This window comes from Protopterus annectens, chromosome 9.part0 (genome assembly GCF_019279795.1).
Source record: "Protopterus annectens isolate FY-2018-M chromosome 9.part0, PAN1.0, whole genome shotgun sequence".
Lineage (NCBI taxonomy): Eukaryota > Metazoa > Chordata > Ceratodontiformes > Protopteridae > Protopterus > Protopterus annectens.
This window is the reverse complement of record NC_056743.1, coordinates 815,389,285-815,411,213: the sequence shown is the minus strand read 5'-3', so window position 1 is coordinate 815,411,213 and position 21,929 is coordinate 815,389,285. Positions and strand designations below refer to the sequence as shown.

The window sequence follows — 21,929 nt, the reverse complement described above, 5'->3', positions numbered from 1 at the left end:
AGGCCTTTAGCTATTCCACCAGTGTTAGATGTATTGGATGATGTGTACTCAGACTCGAGTGCTTCTCCTGATTCTCTCCCTCCTGCTCCTGTCAAGCCAGACAGATATTACAGGGTTCCTGAAACTCATAAGCATCTCTTTTAAGGCCCACTCTGTGGATCTAGAAACTATTTCTCAGGGGCCCAAAGGAGTGGCCACCTCCACGGCTAAAAACCCTTTGCCCGCAGACAGGGAATCTAGGTCCTTGGAGAGATGGGGCAAAAAAGTTTATACCTCAACCACCCTTGCCATGAGGGCACTTAACTGTCTTTTTCATATGTTTCAGTATCAGGATTTCTTGATGGATGATTTGCAGAAAAAGTTAGCCTCTCCTGAGCCTTTAGACAGAAAGGCCTTGCAGGATTTGGTTCATAATACTCAGCAGGTTAGCAATCATTTTCTTCAGTGTGGTTATGATGCATTGGAAGCTTCATGTAGGGCAGCTATGACAGGGGCTGTCATACGTAGACATGCTTGGTTGAAAGAACAGGCATTACCAGATCATGTTAAAGTAAAGCTCCTAGATGCACCTCTGGAAAAACAGAAGCTATTTGGTGCTAATGCACATGATGTGTTGAAATCTATTGAGGAAAAGGCAAAATCAGTACAATCAGTCAAAGATTTCCTCCAGGTTCAGCAGGAATTGGCCTTCAAAGAATTGGTCCTTTCTAGACACTGACAAGTTCCAAAGGGGAAAAAACAGGCGTGCTCGAGGTAGAGGGCAATACCGAGGCTCCTACAGGGGCCGCCAATGGCAACCAACTAATCAGAGAAGTGGCGCAGGGACTTCTACTGCTCCACAGGGACAATCACAATGACTTGACTTTGACACCACCGACCAAGGCTCAAAGAGAAGCACCTTTAGGCGGAAAATTATCCTTATTTTCAAAGAGTTGGCACGTTTTAACAAAGGACAAATGGATTATGGACATAATAGACAAAGGTTACAGGTTCCACTTCCATACCTTACCAACAAGACAATGCCAAACCTGCCACAAAATCAAAGGGCAGAGGCACTCATACAAGTTTCAAACCTTTTACAGATCAAAGCAATAGAAAAGGTTCCTCCTCAGGAACAAGGTCAGGGATTCTACTCAAGGCTGTTCCTTGTTCCAAGAAAAGAAAAGCAATGGAGGCCTGACTTGTCCACTCTAAACACTTTTCTCATTGTGCCAAAATTCAAAATGCTGACGTTACAGCAACTTCTTCCCATGCTGGGCAAGGGGTCTTGGCTGGTTACTCTGGACCTCAAGGAGGCATACCTGCATGTCCCAATCAGACACAGTTGCAGAAGATACCTCAGATTTCTTGCAGGGTCAGAGCATTATCAATTCTCAGCATTGCCGTTTGGCTTATTTACTGCGCCCAGAGTATTCACGAAATGCCTGGCATCAGTAATTGCACATTGCAGACTCCAGGGGATATAAATATACCCTTACCTGGACGACTGCCTTATACAAGCGGACAGCAAACAAGCCTTGATAAGAAACTTGGACTATGTCATACACTTACTACAGGCTTTGAGATACACAGTCCATATTCAAAAATCAAGACTACTGCCATCCCAACAAATAATTTTTCTAGGAGCCAAACTGGACACAAACTCACAAATGGCTTTCCTCACAGAAGAAAAACAAGAACAATTACCAGATTACTTCAAAAGCCTAGCAAAGCTCACCCAGATGACTGCAAGGAAAATCCTGCAGGCCCTGGGTTTCATGGCATCTTGCATTCTTCTGATTCCACTGGCAAGACTACACACGAGAAAACTACAATGGTACCTAAAAAGTTTATGGTCTCAACACAGCCACAACTTAGAAGAAATTATACCACTCATTCCATGTCTTCAAAAGGAATTTTTGTGGTGGGCACAAGCAAGTCAATTAAACAAAGGCATGTCTTTCAACAAACCTCAAGCAAGTCAAACCATTACAACAGACGCCTCAGATCATGGATGGGGGGCGCACATGGAGGGCAGATGCATGCAAGGGCAATGGGCTCCCCGGGAAATGCATCTGCACATAAATCTAAAAGAGATGTTGGCAGTGATTCATGCAATCGAGGCCTTCGAAAAATTTCTTCAGCAAGGTCATCTGCTAATAAAGACAGACAACACCACTGTCATGTGGTACATAAGCAAACAGGGAGGCACTCATTCTTACCCCCTCTGCAGACTAACAATGACTCTTTGGGAAAAGGCCCTGAAACTGAACTTACAGTTGCAATCTCAGTTTGTTCCAGGCAAGGACAATGTTCTGGCGGGCAGTCTAAGCAGAAACATTTTGGACCCGCATGAATGGATGCTGCATCCAGACATTTTTTAACAAATAACTCATGCATGGGGAAGGCCGGACATAGATCTCTTTGCCTCTCACCGCAATCATCATCTGAAGAAGTTCTGTTCGAGGACACACCATCCTCAAGCCTGGAGAATGGATGCTCTCTCTTTCAGCTGGAATTCTCTGACAATCTATGCATTCCCACCTCTACCATTAATGACCAAGGTGTTACTGAAGATCAAAGCAGACCAATCGAAAGGTATTTTGATAGCCCCAGACTGGCCAAGGCAGCACTGGTATCCATTACTAAGGAGCATATCTCGCACCAAGCCGTGGCCCCTGCCTCAATGTCCTCTGCTTCTAGCTCAGCACAAATACAGGACGGTTCATCCCAACCTGCAAACATTGCAGCTGACAGCTTGGCGGGTCCCATGACTTCCAGCCTTATCTCTCTCTCCAAAAAAGTTCAAGAGATCTTACTGGAAGCACGCAGACCTTCCACCAGAAAAACTTATTCAGCCAAATGGAAGAGATTCATCACCTGGAATGGCAACAAGGGTCAGGATGCATCAGTAATAAGCATGCCACAGATACTAGAATACTTGGCAGAAATGCTTCATAGTGGCCTTTCATATTCTTCCATAAAAATACACGCTTCAGCAATCTCAGCAAAATACAACTGCGATCCACCTGTGTTTTCACATCCTTTGCTAAGACAGTTTCTAAGAGGGATAAAGAATATCAAACCTCCCAGGAAACCACCAGTGCCTGCATGGGACTTCAACTTCATCTTGGAAAAATTAACTCTTCCTCCTTTTGAGCCAGCAGCATCTTCAGAAATGCAATTTCTCTCCTGGAAAACAGTTTTCCTGTTGGCAGTTACCTCAGCAAGAAGAGTCTCGGAGATACAGGCCCTCATGGCAGTACCTCCATTCCTCATTTTTCATCAGGACAGAGTTTCTTTAAGAACCAGTCCTTCATTCATGCCAAAAGTGATATCCAAGGTGTCTCTAAATCAAGCAATTCACCTGCCTACTTTCTTTCCCAATCCTCAAAATAAAGGGGAAAAGCTGCTGCACACTTTGGACATACACAGACAATTACGCTACTACTTGGACAGAACAAAGGCCAACAGAAAGTCTGACCAACTATTTGTAGCTTATGCTGCTGGAGTGCAAGGAAAGGCAGTTTCCAAACAAACAATTTCAAAATGGATTGGACACTGCATCAGATTCTGTTACTCCTTCCATGGAAAAGGTGTGCCAGCCGATATCAGACCACACTCCACCAGAGCTATAGCCACCTCCACAGCCTTTCTAAGAGGGGTGGCTACAAAGGACATTCTAGAAGCTGCTACATGGAGCTCCGTGCATACATTTTCCAAACACTACAACCTGCCTTTATACTCCAGATCCCGAGCAGGCTTTGCTTCGGCAGTCCTGCAGGGCATTTTAGCTACACCATCTTTTTCTTAAATCCTACCACCCCCAGCTTGGCTATGGTATTCAACCCATATGTCAGGACTGCAGTTGCATTCTTGAAGGACATAGTACAGTTTTGTACCTACCATAAATGTAGATGTCCGATATATATGCAACTGCAGTCAGGTTTACCCTCCCTCCTACCCCTCTGTAATTTACTTTTTTGGGTCCACTACCCCTTTTCCAACTTAGCTGGGGATAGCTTTTATGGTGTATCTGTTTATTACTCTTGTGCATGTCTGGAATTTTATCCATTCTCTAAATTTAGCCTTCCTTGGTGGGCACCTGGCATCTGGGGCAAGAAACACTGAAGAAGATGGCGTCGCCTGATGCTTTTATACCCCAGCCGCTCTGACGTCGGGGAAGAGGCATCTTCAGCCGACGCCGGACCCAGAATTTGGAATCCGGCCGACCGAGGGACTGCCTGAGGCAGGACAACCCATATGTCAGGACTGCAGTTGCATATCTATCGGACATCTACATTTATGGTAGGTACAAAACTGTACTTTGTTTACCTACCATAAATGTAGATGTTCGAGTGTATTCACTGTTGCAGTCCAGGTTACCCTCCCACCGTCCCCCTTTCTTTTGCTGGAGTTTGTCTGTACTTCTCTATTCTATACAACATATGTGGTGTATTTGCTTGTAGATGAAGGAAATGTTTCTTTACTGCATGTATAATATATTTAGCCTACCCTTTTGGGGGCACCTGACATCTGGGGCAGGAAAAACTGAAGAAAATGGCGTCGGCTGCATCTTTTTATACCCCTGGTGCACTGACGTCAGGGAAGAGGCGACAGCAGCCGACGCCGGACCAGGACTTTGGTATTCAGGCCAACTGCGGGCAGCCTGCCAGCAGGATAACCCAAGAGTAATGACTGCATCAGTGAATACACTCGAACATCTACATTTATGATAGGTACACAACTGTACTTTTCAGTGGTCAGTCAGAAAAGAACACATCTTTTCCAGTGTCTGTAGTGAAGATTTGCAGAACACACATACAGTGTTGGCTGGAATCTCCAGATATACAAGGATATATACAAGGATGTCCTTTCATTCTCCCCCCCCCCCCCCCCAAGCCACAATGACCTTGAATGTTTCCCAGCTGGGGTGGGGGAGGCATTATCTGGGAAAGACGGTCCAAGGCACATGGACCAAAACAGAGCCAGCCTACACATCAGTGTATTGGAGATTCTCCTAGCATTGCAGGCTTTTCAGAACTCTTTCCCTTTAGATGAGATACCTATCCAGACAGACAACATGGCAGTTGTTTGGTATTTTAACAAACAGGGAGGAACCAGATGTTATTGTTGTGTCAAGAGGCCATCAGAGTGTGGCAATGGGCAGTATATTCTCACTACTTTCTAATAAGAATGCACATCTGGGGAAAATCAGTATTCTTGTGGACAGGTTGTGCAGGTTGATTCTACTCCCTCATGAGTGGTCCCTCAGTCCATTAAATAATAAAGCCAATTTTCAGCCATTGACGTCAACCTTGCTGTGATCACTTCTCTTCTCCCCCAACACCAAATGCACCAAGTTCTTTGTCACCCAGGGAATACTGTAATGCACTGTTGACCCCTGGGACTCCTTTATGCCTTTCCTGCAACTCCCCTGATCATAAACATTTCTGTATAAAGCTTCAGTGATGAAGGTCACAGTCATCCTCAAGGCCTCTTATTGGCCTTGACAAGTTTCGTTTTCCGCTTCCTTTGGCCTCATCTAGTTCACTCTTCTCAGATGCTGGGCTTGGAACCAGATCTAATTTTTCACTCATCAGGGTCACCTCACCCGAACATTCAGTCCCTCGAGCTGACCTCAAGGATTCTGCAATTCTGCAATTCTATTGATGGTTCGACAGTTCAGGTTTTAATCTTCATTTGTTCACATTTTGTCCTCTTCCTAAATACTTTCTACTAGAAAGATTTACATAGGCAAATGGGAAAGGTTTTCTATTCGGGTAGTTGAAAATAATATTGATCCCTTCTTGGCTCTTCTTTCAACAATCTTGGATCTTGCATTAAACAAAAGTAATCAAGTTGTATTCAATTAACATTAAATGTTATACTTGACATACATTGCGATATATCATATAACCTAAGCAACATTACATAAATTATTCAATTCCTGCCCCTTTTTTAAACCAGGAACATTTTTATTAAACCATCAGTTATGACATAAGCAATCATGCATTTATATTTAAAAAAAAACACATACACTGACACAATTCTAGTTGCAAGCATTTTACATCACAAACCATATTGACACACTCCCAGTTGCAAACATTATACATCACTTATAATCTACCTAATCATTTTCAAACACTACATAACTCATTTAAGTCCTGCCTTCTTTTAATCCTTATTCCTCCCCTGTATGTATTGTTCCCACAATTCCCTTTTTCCATATGTAGGTTGCTCCTACCCTTTTCTAAAGATCAGATTTCCATTTGCTTTATCTCTGTTACTATATTCACTGCTTCTAACATAGTTAGCTTAGATTTTGATTTCCGTTTTGTAGTAATTGCTTTTTTGGCAGCCACCATAATTAGACACAGTAAGGCCTTACTATGTCTAGGCAATTCTGATTCTGTGTCATAGCTCACAAAAATCATCTCACTTGTCATACCAATCTGCCCACCTAACATCTCCAACAGTCCATCCCACAGCGAATCCTTAAAGTCCGCCAATCCACTGACTCCCAGAAAATATGTTCCCAAGTACCTCTTTCTTCCTCATCACACCTCCAACATTTGCTGTCTACCTGAGGAAAAATTCTTTGGAGTCTACTTGTGGTATAAAAATATCTATGTAAATATTTCCAAGCAAAAGTCCAAAATCTAGATTTTGTTGCATATTTGGGTGACATACATATAGCCGCCCATTATTTCTTTCTGAATTGCTTATCCAATTTCTCTTCCCAATCCTTTCTAACCTCCTCTGATTTTTTCTTATATTTATCATGCAGTATTTTGTATTCGCTACTAATTATTCCTTTTTTAACAGCAGCTTCTGTTCTAGATTCTATTAAAAACTCTACCAGTGCTAGTCTTTCATTTAGGACCTCCCCTTTTTCTTTCTCCTTACCTGTACTGTGATGTCAATCCTTGATAAGGAAGGTAATCTCTAACCTGCAGGCCAAATAAATTATTGGCTTCTTCCCATTCTATTAGCTTTCCCTGTCTAGTTATTTGCTCCCCATACCTTGGTTCCTTTGCCAGTTTTCTCCAATAAATTCCAGACCCCTCTTGCCTATTGTCTGTATCCCTAATTGCAGTCATCCCATTGGCAGAATCTCCTTTCTCCATTCCCATGTTGGCTTAGTTCTTAGAATACCTTCTGCTACATCATGGATATAATATTCTGTATGATTATTGTTATTCTCCTTAAAGGTCTGCATCCAAAATCCCAGTCTCTCCTTGTTTCTTGAGCTTCCCCCATATCAACATCATCTCTTTCCGCTTTGAGTTTTAGTTTTCTGCTTGTGCTATGTATAGGAGCCTTAACTGTGTAGCTTTGAAATACCCCTTCAGATCGAGTAATCCCAATCTGCCCTCTTCTACTGGAAGAATCGTCTTATCTCACTTGACTCTTGTCGTCTTCCCCTCACAGTTAAAGTCCTTATGGTCTTTATTAATTCCTATCCACAACATCTCCTCTACCTTTACAGCAATCTTATGGCTGATGTGGATGTGTTATTCTTCTTACTCTTCTGCAAGAGTGCAACCAGAAACCATGTGCCCAATGATGAGAGCAGAGCACTTGCTATATCTGGGAAGAGGTATAACATTTTGCTGCCTTTTCTTTCAGAGCATTAAAGTACTTAGTCCTACATGGTTTTCTGTTAGCAATCTCTGATTGAGAAGATGAAGTATAAGGCAAAGGGGTTCAAAACAAATATCTAAAGCAAAAGATGCTGGACCTGCATGACTTCTCTTTCCAGGTTGGCAAGAACTGAAAAAAATCTGTCTGTAATCTTGGGTACTGAATGTAGGGCAACATTTACAGGGTGTGTGGTATCAGACATGCCTGACTGAGGACCGTCTTTCTACCAGCGAATGTGAAGACAAAGATCCTAAATGCCCCACTAAATAAGGATATCTCCTTTGAACTCCTTTGTCAGGAACGTTGCAAAAAATTGGAAGAAAAGTGAAATATTACTCTGGCTGTAAGACAACTCTTGCATGATTCTAGATAATATAGGAATTTCCCAATTTAAAAAAAACTTTCCCCATATGCAGGACAGTCACCTGACAATGGGAAAGAGGAAGAATTTAAGAAAGAATGCAAGGTAGACCCAACCCCCCCCCCCCCCCCCCCCAGGACAAGGAACCCAAAGGTTTCAGTTGTGACTCAGCAAATGTGGCTTTCTCCCATAAGCCTTTCCCTTCTCAGAAAAACTTGGAGGGAGCTTGTTCTTCATAACAAGAAGTAGGAAAGCAGTTGCCCAAGACCAGCTAGTGATAAATATCCACAAGATCTCCCACCTTCCTTTCCCCTTTCTAACCTTCTTTCTGTTCCCTTGTAGGTTAGAGTGGCTTCCAAATTTACACAAGTTATCTGTGCTCTTACTTCCCTACTGGGCCCCCAGCTTTCATTTGTCCTAATTGGTGAGGGGGATTGGGTTCCTTTGGGATGAACATGGAGTACTTTGGACTATATTATCTAGTGCATGAGGCTCTGGCACTGACGTTTTGTCCCTGACTATTGTGATAACCAGAAGGGTCTGAAGATGACATTGGCTGATGCACCCTTTATACCCCCATTGTCCTTAAACCTTGGTAGGAGGCCATCACTGAAACCCTGGAGGAGGGCAAAACTCTGGAAGCTGGGCTGGCAACACTTTATCTGGTCATGGGATAACCCAGATGTGAAGTCTGCAAGAATGAAACTTCTCAACCATCTACAGATGTCCTTCATGGATGCATCTGCAGTCATAACAAGTGGGTTGTCCTGTCGTCAGGCAGCCCTGCAGTCGGCCGGATTCCAAAGTCCGGGTCCGGCTTCGGCTGATGTCGCACTCCACCCGACGTCATCTCTGTTGGTCTTCGGGTATAAAAGCATCAGCCGACGCCATTTTCCTCAGTCTTTCTTGCCGCGCGGCGCCCGAAGCAGAAGCTGTTCGCAAGTGCCGGTCGGTCGGATCCAGAGATTACTTCTACCGAATACTACTTGGAAGACTTCTAAAGCTAAGTACCCCGTTGGGGACTCTTTCTTGCCTCAGCCGATGTCAGAAAAAGTTAACAATTGTTTAACCTGTGGGAAACAAATACCTCATAAAGATTTCCACTCTTACTGTCTGCCTTGTTTAGGCCCAGCCCACGACGTAGCAGCCTGTTCGCCTGTGCCTCTTTCAACCGACGAACGCTTAGGCGTCGGTCGGAGTTTGCAGAACAGTTTTTCGGTACTGATTTTGCATACATTATGCCGTCGGATCCTCCGACTACCCAATCTACCAAAAACGCAAAGATAAAGACCGACATCGCGGTCCGCGGTTTCGGCCGAAACCACGGTAAAGCAAACGCGAGTGTCTCGGTTTCGGCGAAACCGAGAAAACTGATCAAAGTACAGCTGAACCTATTCTTACAACTGAGGCCCCTGCTACAACTTTTGAATCGACCTCAGAAATTGTACCCACTACGGTGGTTGACTTATCAGACACCATCCCTTGGATGTCTCTACCCCAGCACGTGGTGCTGCTAGGCCTCCAGCAGCCATGTCCATTAAGGCCTTCGCCAGGGCTAAAGCAGCCAAGACTACTAAATCAGTGCCTGTTAAACCCCCCACATCCAGGCCCTCTTCTAGTTCTCAAATGCTTTCCTTGGCAGAAGATTTAATTTCTTTAATTAGAGGATCTCAATCTCACCCAGACAGGGCCTCTCAGCCCCAGAGAAGAGACCTAGGGCAGAGCCCCTGAGCCAGTGTCTTCTGATGATTCTGCTGATGAATCAGACATAACTGACCAGCCAGAGGCTCCCTTCTCCAATTTTGAAGATTCTGATGCTGAAGAATCCATTCCAGCTGCTTCCCCACCAGAAGAATTCTCCTTTGGGGAAACCTTGCATGCCATGCGAGAACAGTTCCAATGGCAGCAACAGGATTTTTCAGACTCCAGAAAAGACTTAGGACCTTTCTGCACCTCCCACAGCACAGGCCCTTGGCTATACCTCCTGTTCTCTCTGTGGTGGATGATGCTTTCAATGATGTTTGCTCCGCTCCAGACTCTTTACCCCCAGCCCCTGCCAAACCAGACAGATTTTACAGGGTGCCAGATACTCATCACCACCTTTACAAGGCCCCTCTTGCAGACCCAGAAACTATATCCCAGGGTCCCAAGGCAGTAGCGACCACAGCTAAAACCCTATTCCTTCTGAAAGGGAAGCAAGGTCATTAGACAGATGGGGTAAAAAGGTCTACACTTCAGCTACTCTCTCAGCTAGAGCTTTAAACTGTCAGTTTCACATGATACAATACCAAGAGTTTATGCTTGATCAGTTAACTAAAAACTAACCACTGATGAATCTCTTGATAAGAAATATGTATTAGAGATGGTAAATAACATACAACAAGTTAGCAACCATTCCTTAAAATGTGGCTATGATGCACTGGAGGTTTCATTTAGATCAGCCATGACAGGCACAGTGATAAGAAGGCATGCATGGCTAAAGGAACAAGCTTTACCGGATCATGTTAAAGCTAAGTTGCTAGATGCTCCTATGGACAAGACAAGTTTGTTTGGTACACCTGCCCAGCAGGTTATGAAGAAAATGGAAGAAAAGGCAAAATCTGTTCAAACTGTCAAAGATTTCTTGCAGGTTCAACCCCCAAGGTTTAGCAGGAACTGGCCTGCCAAAAATTGGTCCTTTCCTGACTCCACAAAATTTCAAAGGGGCAGGAATAGACGTTCCAGAGGCAGAAACCAATCCAGAGGAGGGGCCTACAGAGGACGACAGTGGCAAGGTAACAACAGAGGCACAGACACAGCCACTGCCACTACATCAGCACAACCACAGTGACTTAATCCTAACTCCGCCTACCAGGGAACAAATAGCAGCTCCTATAGGTGGAAAGTTAACCTTATTTTCAAAGAACTGGCACTACATAACAAAAGACAAGTGGATTTTACAAACCATAGATCAAGGTTACCGGTTTCACTTCCACACTCTACCAGTCAAAAGAGGAATGCCAAATCTACCTCCAAATCAAAAAACAGAGGCTCTACGCCAGATAATGGAGTTAGCAAACATGAGAGCTGTGGAAAGAGTGCCAACAGCAGAACAAGGAAAGGGGTTCTATTCCAGACTATTCCTAGTTCCAAGAAAGGAAAAAAGTTGGAGACCAATTCTCGACCTGTCCACCTTAAATACATACATCATTGTCCCAAAATTCAAAATGCTGACCCTACAGCAACTTCTTCCCATGCTGGGCAAGGAGTCTTGGCTGGTAACTCTAGATCTCAAGGAGGCATACCTGCACGTCCCCATTCGACCAATCTGCAGAAGATACCTCAGATTTCTTGCAGGATCAGAGCACTATCAATTCTCAGCATTGCCCTTTGGCTTATCTACTGCCCAGAGTATTCACAAAATGCCTGGCATCAGTAATCGCCCATTGCAGACTACAGGAATTCAAATTTACCCATACCTGGACGACTGCCTACTACAAGGGGACAACAAAAGCAAGCTGACAACAGATTTACAAAGGGTCATTTACTTGCTACAAGGACTGGGATACACAGTCAATTTACAAAAGTCAAGGCTGATACCATCCCAAACAAGGACATTCTTGGGCTGAATTGGACACAGTACAACAAATGGCATTCCTGACTACAGAAAAACAAAAGAACTTCCTCTTTACTTCTTGGCACTAACAAAACTGAACAAGTTAACAGCAAGAAAAGTTCTGCAGGCCTTGGGCTTCATGGCATCATGCATAATCTTGGTCCCATTTGCCAGACTACATATGAGGAAACTACAGTGGTACCTAAAGAATTTATGGTCCCAACACAGACACAGTCTAGAAACAGAAATCCCACTAATTCCATGCTTAAAACAGGAGTTCCTATGGTGGGCTCAGGCATGCCAGTCAAACCCAGGCCTACCCTTTCGCAGATGTCAACCAAGCCAGACCATCACAACAGACGCTTCAGACCTAGGATGGGGGCCCACATGCTGGACAAATGCGTGCAAGGATTGTGGACACAGGATCAACTTCACCTACACATCAATCTAAAAGAAATACTGGCAGTAAAACTGGCAATCCAAAAGTTCAAACCATTCCTCAAAGAGGGCCAGTTGATGATAAGGACAGACAACACCACAGTCATGTGGTACATCAACAAACAGGGAGGCACTCATTCATACCCCCTATGCAGAATGACCTTGGAGCTGTGGACCCTGGCACTCAGCTACAACATTCAGTTACAGGCAATATTTGTACCGGGAAAGACAATACTCTAGCAGACATATTAAGCAGAACCACTTGGATGCCCACGAATGGAAGCTGCACCCGGACATCTTCAAGACCATCTCAAAGAAATGGGGAATGCCACAGATAGACCTATTCGCATCACCTCTCAATCACCAGCTCAAAAATTCTGCACAAGGACATTCCACCCACTAGCATGGAAAGTGGACTCACTCTCCTTCAACTGGAAAGGCCTAACAGCATATGCATTCCCACCTCTTCCTTTGATACACAAGGTACTACTAAAAATCAAGGAAGAACGTCCAAGGATAATCCTGATAGCTCCAAACTGGCCAAGACAACACTGGTACCCACTACTGAAGAGCATGTCTCGAACAATATGTGGCCAATACCCCTGATGCCTTTGATGTTAACTCAGAACAACTACAGCATCATACATCCAAACCTAAAATCGCTGCAACTGACTGCATGGAACATCACATAGCAGCAGCTAATCCAGAACTTTCCCAAAGAGTTAAAGACATTATTCTTGAAGCACGCAGACCTTCAACAAGAAAGAACTATGCTGGAAAATGGAAAAGGTTTGTCATTTGGAGTACGGAAAGAGGAAAAGATGTGTCAAACATAGATATGCCTAACATTCTGGAGTATCTGGTCGAACTTCTTCAGTCAGGCCTGTCCTACTCCTCCATCAAGATACATGCATCAGCTATTTCAGCAGAATACAGCTTTGATCCACCTGTTTTTTCGCACCCTTTGCTCAGGCAGTTCCTCAGAGGAATCAAGAATGTAAAACCTCCAAGGAAACCACCATTACCAGCTTGGGATTTAAACTTTGTGCTAGAAAAGTTGACACTATCACCCTTTGAACCAGCAGCAACAGCAGACCTACAACACCTGTCATGGAAAACTGCTTTCCTACTGGCAATTACTTCAGCAAGGAGGGTTTCAGAACTACAGGCCTTAATGGCAGTGCAACCCTTCCTAATCTTCCACCAAGATAGAGTGTCCATGAGGACTAATCCTACATTTATGCCCAAGGTGGTATCCAGAGTATCTTTAAACCAGGCAATCCACCTACCTACCTTCTTTCCCAACCCACAAAACAGAGGGAAAAGAATACTGCTTACCTGGGTTGTACATAGCCGGCTACGCTACTACTTGGACAGAACAAAAATAGCAGAAAGACTGACCAACTTTTTGTAGCCTATGCAACAGGAAGGGAAGGAAAAGCTATTTCCAAACAGACAATCTCCAAATGGATAGGAAATTGCATACGATACTGTTACTCCTTCCATGGAAAACCAATTCCACAGAACATAAGACCTCATTCTACAAGGGCAACAGCCACTACCACAGCCTTCTTACGAGGAGTGGCAACCAAAGACATTATTGAGGCGGCTACTTGGACCTCCGTGCATACATTTGCCAAGCATTATAATTTGCCTCTATATTCCAGATCCCGGCAGGATTTGCCACTGCTGTACTGCAAGGGATCCTAAACACACCATAATCTACTTTTATCCTCCTCCCTAGTTGGCTATGGTATTCTACCCACTTGTTATGACTGCAGATGCATCCATGAAGGACATAGTACAGTTTTGTACCTACCATAAATGTAGATGTCCGAACTGGATAGCATCTGCAGTCAGGATTACCCTCCGCCTTCCCTCTGTGGTACTCCTAGGGTGTTTACCCTCCTAATAGCTAGCTGTTGGGGAGTCTTTTATGGTGTATTTGTTTGTATATATGTACATATATGCTTATTTTTGTGTTTACCTCTATCTATTTGGAAACATTGGCATCTATCCAAATTTTAGCCTGCAAGAGGGCTACTGGCATCTGGGGCAAGAAACACTGAGGAAAATGGCGTCGGCTGATGCTTTTATACCCGAAGACCAACAGAGATGACGTCGGGTGGAGTGCGACATCAGCCGAAGCCGGACCCGGACTTTGGAATCCGGCCGACTGCAGGGCTGCCTGACGACAGGACAACCCACTTGTTATGACTGCAGATGCTATCCAGTTCGGACATCTACATTTATGGTAGGTACAAAACTGTACTTTATGGTCAGTTCTTAACATAACTGTACTTTCATTTCTGCTGTTACATCTACAACAGAGGTTTTCTATTAAAACCAGATTTAAACGTAAGTCTTTATGTGTATCAGGATAGTATGAATGAACATCCATTAATGTTCGGAGCTAGTCTAATAATAATATACTGTCTGCTCTGATAAAAATAGCTAGGCTGGGAAATTTAGTGCAAAGTTTTCTACAACCACAATTAAAACTGTTCAACTGAGTTCACTGTTCTGGTCACCCCCAATAATTACTATGGAAAAAGCTTTTCGTCCCTCTGTATAGCTAGGAACACCTTTTCCATAGGTCCTGATAACACCACATTGCCTGTTTATCAGAACCATGTATGGTTAGCCTAACCCCTGTTTAATCTAAGCCTTTCCATTAGGTACATTCCCATATCCTGGAATGTAACCATTGTAATACCATCATCCAAGAGTGGTCCAGCCATGAGGCCCTGGTAGCCTATTAGTGCCACTCGCCTGATGTGTAAAGCTGTTGATCGTTTCACACACATCTCGGACATTTTTAATCTGTACTTTGAAAATCTGTTAAATCTGGGCATTTGTCAATTTGGCTTTATCAAATGCAGGTTTGCTTCTTTCACTTCAATTTCATCAGAAAAGGCATAGAAGCAATGGGTAGTAGAGTTATGCAGTACATTTTGCATATCTGCACCTGACTAATGCTGTTGCTACTGTTTGCCTGGCAGGTATTATCGACGACCTTGGAAATATTAATATAAGCTCATGATTTGTGCAGTAGATAGCTGACTTGTCTAAGAGAATGCATGTGGTTAGTGTCATAAGTGACTTTGCTGAAAAAAAATAAAATAGAGTTATTAATGGTGTAAGTCAAAGCTGAGTGCTGGACCCTCTAATATTTGGCATCTGTTTCTCAGACCTTAAACCCAACACTCCTGAGTGATGATTATATTTGTCTAAGTTTATGGATAACTGTAAATTGGCTATTTGTTTCTCCACTAACTCATAAGTGCTGCAATATGGATTAGTCTGTGTTAATAACTGGTGCAAGGACAGAGGTCTCAAAATAAACATGAAACCTGTGTCAGAGTTCATTTTGGTGATAAGATATTTCCACATTATGCCATATAGATGGCAGCCCTCCAGTCAAACATTGTCATATGTGATCTAGGAGTTTTTCTTGTTAATTTGTCATCTTTGTCCATCATGTTTTTGTACTAGTTGGGAAATCCTTTTGTCTCCACTAATCTTCAAAGGCATCTGCTCTAGATCCAGAAATGGCTTAATTCCCCTTTACTCTTTCTTATCTGCTCCATTATTGACTGTACGACCCCTTTTGTCATTTATTTGTTAAAAAGGGATCCTTACTATTGAGCGAATGGCCGTTTCACCGAAAGTGAAATGGCCAAGCGCACTTTTGCAAAAGTGCTTTTCACAGAAAAAGCACTTTTGCGAAAGTATGGTTAAGTAAGGGTGAAAATATGGGGAAATGGCTGTTGTTGAGATCGTAGCACAGTGGGGATAAGGGAATATTCCCTTTTCCCCACTGTAGTGCGATCTCGGAGGGAGAATATAAAAGTAGGGGGTGGGGGGGTGCAAGGGGGCTTGCCCCCCTGTATAAACACGAGTTCTGTGTTTTTTTTTTTTTTTTTTTTTTTTATTTTGTTATTTTTAGATTTTTTTTTAACACACTTTAGCGAAAGTGCTTTTTCGGTGAAAAGCACTTTTGCAAAAGTGTGTTCGGCCAATGTGACTTTGGTTGTTTGAGCTTTCGCTCAATAGTATGAGATCCGTTAAAACATATCACTCGGTCTGAGAGACCTCAGTGATTCCTTACTAAAAAGTTTAGTGACCTCAAGGCCCTCAGTTATCGTTATGGACTCTGCAGTCTTCCCCCTATATCTGATCTCTTTCATACTCCTCCATGATGTTCTGTAGTTATTGTTTGAAGACATGAAAGGCCCAACCCTGTTGGACCTCCTATTACTTTGCAGAGCAGGTAGTTCCTCAAGTACTCAGGTAAAGGACTGTAAAAGTCATCAGCATATAAATAAGACATGTTGATGTGATAGATTCATATCCCAAATGTATTCACCACCTCTAGATCAGATTTTGACTACACGTCAAGCAGACTAGCACTGTTTGCCACCTTCAAGGTAATGCTAGACAATTTGTTAGGTAGTCACTGATTCTTTTCTCACCTGTCTTGTGCTGCCCTCCTGGAAGCTGGCGGGAACTTCTGAATATGGTTTAATTGGTTAGACTTGTTGTGGTTTGTAGTGTGAATGCCTAATACTTAAATGTGAGCACATCTAAGGTAAGTGCCTGCAAATAAATGAATGAAAATAAACCTCAAAATATTTTATATAATACTGAAAATCAGTCCTCATTATCCCATTATGATAACCTCAAATAGACTCTCAACATTTTTGTTTTGCTAACAAAATGAGAATTTATGAAAAGAGATTATTTGAGGAAGGCAAACCATGGAATGCCACTGCTGGGTACACCTTTTCCCTCTTCCAGCAGGCTTACTTTTGTAAGGGACATTACTTAGGACCATCCTATAAAGACAAGGTAAGCAAACAGTGCAACGTATTACTATATGATTACTTTATATCACAAACTGATCTAAAGTCAGTGAAAATGGTTGTTTATAAGGCATTTTGAGAAGAACTGGTCACACATTAATATGGCTAAAATTCAGATTCTTTTCTTTGCAGTCCTCACAGTGTGTTATTTATTGCATTGCATATTAAAATGCCTTAGAGAAGTTTTTTGGACTTTTGTCTAGCAGTGTTCTACACAGTGGGGTAAAGTTCAGTTGATGTATGTCCATGATTCCTGAGTAGCTTAACAATGAAACTGAATGAAATAAATAATAAAATAGTAAAGGAACATTAAAATTTACATCTTAAAAGTGAAAGTCTAAAATGGGCAAAATTGGATAATACAATCAAAAATTAAAACAAGTATTAATGTTATCAAACCTATTAAAGCAGGATAAATGGATTAGCTAAAAATGAATATATGTTAATTGTATATCCAGTTTATAAGTAATAAATGGGGTAATTCAAATGAGTTTTAAGGGATCTTTTAAAGCTGAAAGTTATAGGGCATTCCCTCACCATCTTGAAGAGGGGAAGGAGGTTCCAGAGGCAGGGGATTACTGACAAAAGGGACAAGTGCCATAGGATTCCTTACAAGCCCTGGCAGCTTCCAACAGCCCCATAGAAGAGCACAAAAATCTGATCAGGCAACAAGGGACTAAGAGTTTAAGTTGTGAAGTGACCGAGGTCATGTATAGCTTAACAGACTATCATATTACCATTTTAATAAACTCTCACTGTATGACCCCATTTAGTTGTCTGCAAATGCATACAAATTAGAACAGAAGTTCACTACTTATAGTAATATTTACAAACTTTTGTATATTCGACCTAGAAGCTCTATTTAAAATTTGGACTTTCTTTGGCATTGTTGAAAAAAGGGGTTGTGGGTTCATTATTTTCACTTTAATTAGCTGTAAATATAGTTAATTTATTTGTCAAATTTCCCTTTCATTGAAAAGTTCTTTTGACTATATGTTACATTGATTTAGTTGATTTTTTTTCCTTGAGTAGAGCCTTTCAGTTGTTTTTTCATCTTCTCTTGCAGTTGTGTGACCATGTAGTTTAAGTAAGGAGGTGACCCCCCTCCCCCAAACACACATTGATTGTTTTAAGTATTCGAGCTGTGCGAGATGTTAGCCAGCAGAGAAAAGAGTACAGCAGTCATAAAGTAGTTACAGCCCTGAAGCAGTATGTTTCCCAATTAGAATTTGAAGGGAAAGGACATTGTACAACAGAGAATGTAAATTAAAAATAAAGTAAGTTAAATTAATGTTTTTATTTTATTTTTTTTGTAGTAGTAGTTCATTAATCAAGTTTGTGTGATTATTGTTTTGATGATTTGGGTTGTTAACATGTCAGTGTTGCTCCTCACCCCAATCATGCAGAATTGTTTGAACCAAAGGTTTATCTTTAATGCACTCAAGAGGTCAGAATATAAATAGCCCAAGACAAATGGTGATTTCTTCCTAGTCTTTCATATTGGACCAGTCACTTGAACAAGGAAAAATCTAAAACTATTCTTTCACCACTCTGTAAAAACTTGCAGTTGTATGTTTGCTTTGTACTTAGCACTGTGTAGAATTCCTAAGCAACCTAGTTGATCTTTGTCTTGTGAGAAAAGCATAATGCATTGTTGTTAATGTGTTTTGATGCATGTATTCAAGAAGTTTTTCTTTTTTAATTCTTTTCTTTTTATAGACACATCTTCAGCATCTGAGGATGAGGGTTCACTTCGTCGACAAGCAGCTCTTTCTGCTGCATTAATCCAAAACCTCCAGAATCCTGAATCATGGATCAACAAATCTGTCCAGGGTTCATCCACTTCATCGTCTGCTTCCTCCACATTGTCACATGGAGAGGTCAAAAATCAAGGAGTCTTTTCAATTGCTGATGTTCTTGCACATGCTCGACTTGGTATGTTAGAAAATAAATTTAGGCTAATTTGCCAAAGAATTGTTTCTTCTTCTTGCCTGTAGCTGTTTAAGAGTATGAAAAAGGTAGTTTCTCAGTAAAGTAGAAATAATTCTGTTATATCTGGTAACCTGTATATGGCAATGAGAGGTGTTATTGGAGGTCGGACCAGATAGGAAAGAAGTGTGTGTCCCACTGACAGTTCTGATTTCCTGGGAGGGGGTAGAACAGGAGATGACGAATAGCGCATGTGTTATCTTTCTGAAGTGTGGCAAGATAAGGGTACATGATGGTTCATTGGTGTGTAAGACCATCAGCTTATGTTTGTTTGACATTTATGTATACTATAGTGGCATTCAGGCTGGTGCAGTTACTGAATAAAAAAGAGGACATCACGATCCCTGGTACAGTAGCTATTCACACTTTAGTATGACTCTTCTGGCTGTATATTATACCATAGTGGTAAACTGCTTCAAAGGCAGACTCGTACCATTCGCAGGCTACTTGAATGGTAGGTCATTTTAGTATGAGGCACCTGCCAAATCACAAATATTCAGAATGAATGGCATATGGGAGAGGGGGAGTAAGGAAATACTAGAAATGAGACAAAAAAAGTTGTGTACATTTATAGATGTGACATGAGTATCTTCATTCACACAAGCAAAGTTCAGGTCATTCTGCTTGTTGCAGATTTTATAGTCATCATTGAGTATGCACAGATCTGTTGAGTGTTCTTTTGTTAACTGAACTCCTTTGCTATGATCAGACCAGCTGCTCTTTTCTACTTCCTAATATAAAATGTCATTGTAACCAAATCATTTGACATATGCATTTATGTTTAAAAAAGTTAGTGATTGTAGTAACAACACAAGCTAGGAATTATTTGGTTGAATAATAAACAGGAAGGGAAAGTCTTTAAATTGTACTTGTGACCAACCATTTTCCAAAGGCATGACTGATACCCTAACCTTTCAGAAGAATCTGGTTTTGTTTTGCAACTACTTTTAACTAATCAGTGGCAATAAAAAAAATATCCTGGTTCTTTGACTTTCATTTCCTTCTAAAAGACATTCTTAGGCAAATTTAATATTACACGTTTGATTTTATCTATAAATCCATAGTGTTTAAGTTGTACTGCCGCCATCACACTGAAGCTTCCCTTTTTTCTCTAGTATCACCATATTCTTCCACTGCACTTTGCATTCAGAATAGCCATCCTTGCCATAACTTGACACAAAAGCCATAAACTGTAGCTTCATATGCTGCCTTTCCTTGTGAAGCACACACATCCCCATCATATCCTTGAACATTTGAAAATAAAAAATGTCGCACCAAAAATACCACTCAAATGTTTATTCACCACAGTTTTAGTGCTTTTGTTGCAAAGCACAGGAACTTCATCACACTTCAAGTTTACATAGTATGCTGATGTTCATCGTGTTACACTGCTGCAGTCATCACACTTGGGTTATCCTGCCGTCAGGCGGTCCAGCAGTCAGCCCGAATTCCAAAGTCTTGGTCCGGCGTCAGTTGCTGTTGCCTCTTCCCTGACATCAGTGCGCCAGTGGTATATAAGATGCATCCAACGCCATTTTCTTCAGTCTTTCTTGTCGTGCGGTGCCCGAAGCAGTTCACAAGTGCCGGTCGGCCAACTCCTGAGATTTTCAAATCGAATTTCAGACCGAAGTCTTCATAAAGCTAAGTACCCCATTGGGGAACCTTTTCTTGCCTCAGTCCGATGTCAGAAAAAGTTAACAATTGCATTTCTTGTGGGAAGCAAATACCTCATAAGGACTTTCATTCTTATTGTATTACTTGCCTAGGCCCAGACCACGACATCACAGGTTGTCGGTTTTGTGCTAGGTTTAATAAACGAACTATTAAACATCGGTTTGATTTCGCCCGACATTATTTTGGTAGGAAATTTAATTATACCATGCCGTCGGAGCAACGACCAGAATGCATAAAAAACACAAAGATAAGGACAGGCAGCCGAAATCCAAACCAAACTCTGAGGCCTCTGCTAGGCCAGTCGCCGGTTATCCGGTTTTCAGTGAGGCGCCTACGCAGCCCCTGACGACCGCTGATTTAGAACCCCAGGCGACATCCGATTTACAAGTGGAGATTGCTAGTCCTCCACAACCTTTACCTTTAGGCCCTTCCGACTTCATACCTGAAGGAGATTCCGGTGCAGTTGAAACGCCTTCAGTTGCAGAAGGTGTCTTCAGACCGACTACACACACTATTAAATCCTATGCAAAACTGAAAACTCCTTTAAAAACAAAGAAGACTGTACAGCAGTCTCCTTTTCAAGGCCCCATGCCTAAGAGACAGATGCTTAAGATGGCTGAAGACTTAATTACCCTAATCAGGGATTCCCATCCCCCTCCTGATAAAAGGCCAAGGCAGGAGGAGGACTATGCTTCCTCTGACCAGGTTTCAGTTTCCTCAGATTCTTCTGAGGAACAAGAATATTCCTTTCCCCCTTATGAAGATTCTGATGCTGAAGAGTCAATCCCTTCTGCATCACCCCCAGAAGACTACTCTTTTGGCGAAACCTTGCATACTATGAGGGAACATTTCCACTGGGAAGGCCAGGATTACTCTGATTCTAAGAAAAGGCTCAGAGAGTTCCTTTTACTACCCCAGCACAAACCACTTGCTATTCCACCTGTGTTAGACATTGTGGATGATGTTTATTCAGAGTCTAGCCTTAACCCGGATTCACTACCTCCTGCACCAGCCAAACCAGACAGATACTACAGAGCCCCTGACACTCACAAATCCCTGTATAAAAGCCCTGTTGCTGACCCAGAAACCATTTCCCAGGGTCCCAAAGGGGTTAAGGCCTCTATTGCTAAAAATCCTGTGCCCTCTGAAAGGGATTCTAGAGCACTAGACAGATGGGGAAAGAAAGTATATACCTCAGCTACTCTAGCTATGAGGGCCTTAAATTGTCAGTTTCACATGCTGAAATATCAGCAATATCTGATGTCTCAATTAAAACAAAAAATGCTCGCACATACAGACCAGCCAGATTACAAGGAAATGCAAGATTTGTTGCATTCAGCATTCAGCTGAACAAGTGGGAAAACATACTTTGCAATGTGGA

At 42.2% G+C, this 21,929-nt stretch overlaps 1 protein-coding gene across 3 annotated transcripts in view; it reads left to right on the top strand.

Annotated features, from left to right (window-relative positions):
- Positions 1 to 21,929, top strand: part of DIP2B (disco interacting protein 2 homolog B) — a 2,678,679-nt gene that overhangs the window by 1,356,818 nt on the left and 1,299,932 nt on the right. For all 3 annotated transcript variants that reach the window (XM_044083475.1, XM_044083472.1, XM_044083474.1), the window contains exon 5: positions 18,605 to 18,820. In XM_044083475.1, coding sequence (XP_043939410.1) covers positions 18,605 to 18,820 — 216 coding nt within the window. The remainder of the gene's footprint in view (positions 1 to 18,604; positions 18,821 to 21,929) is intronic.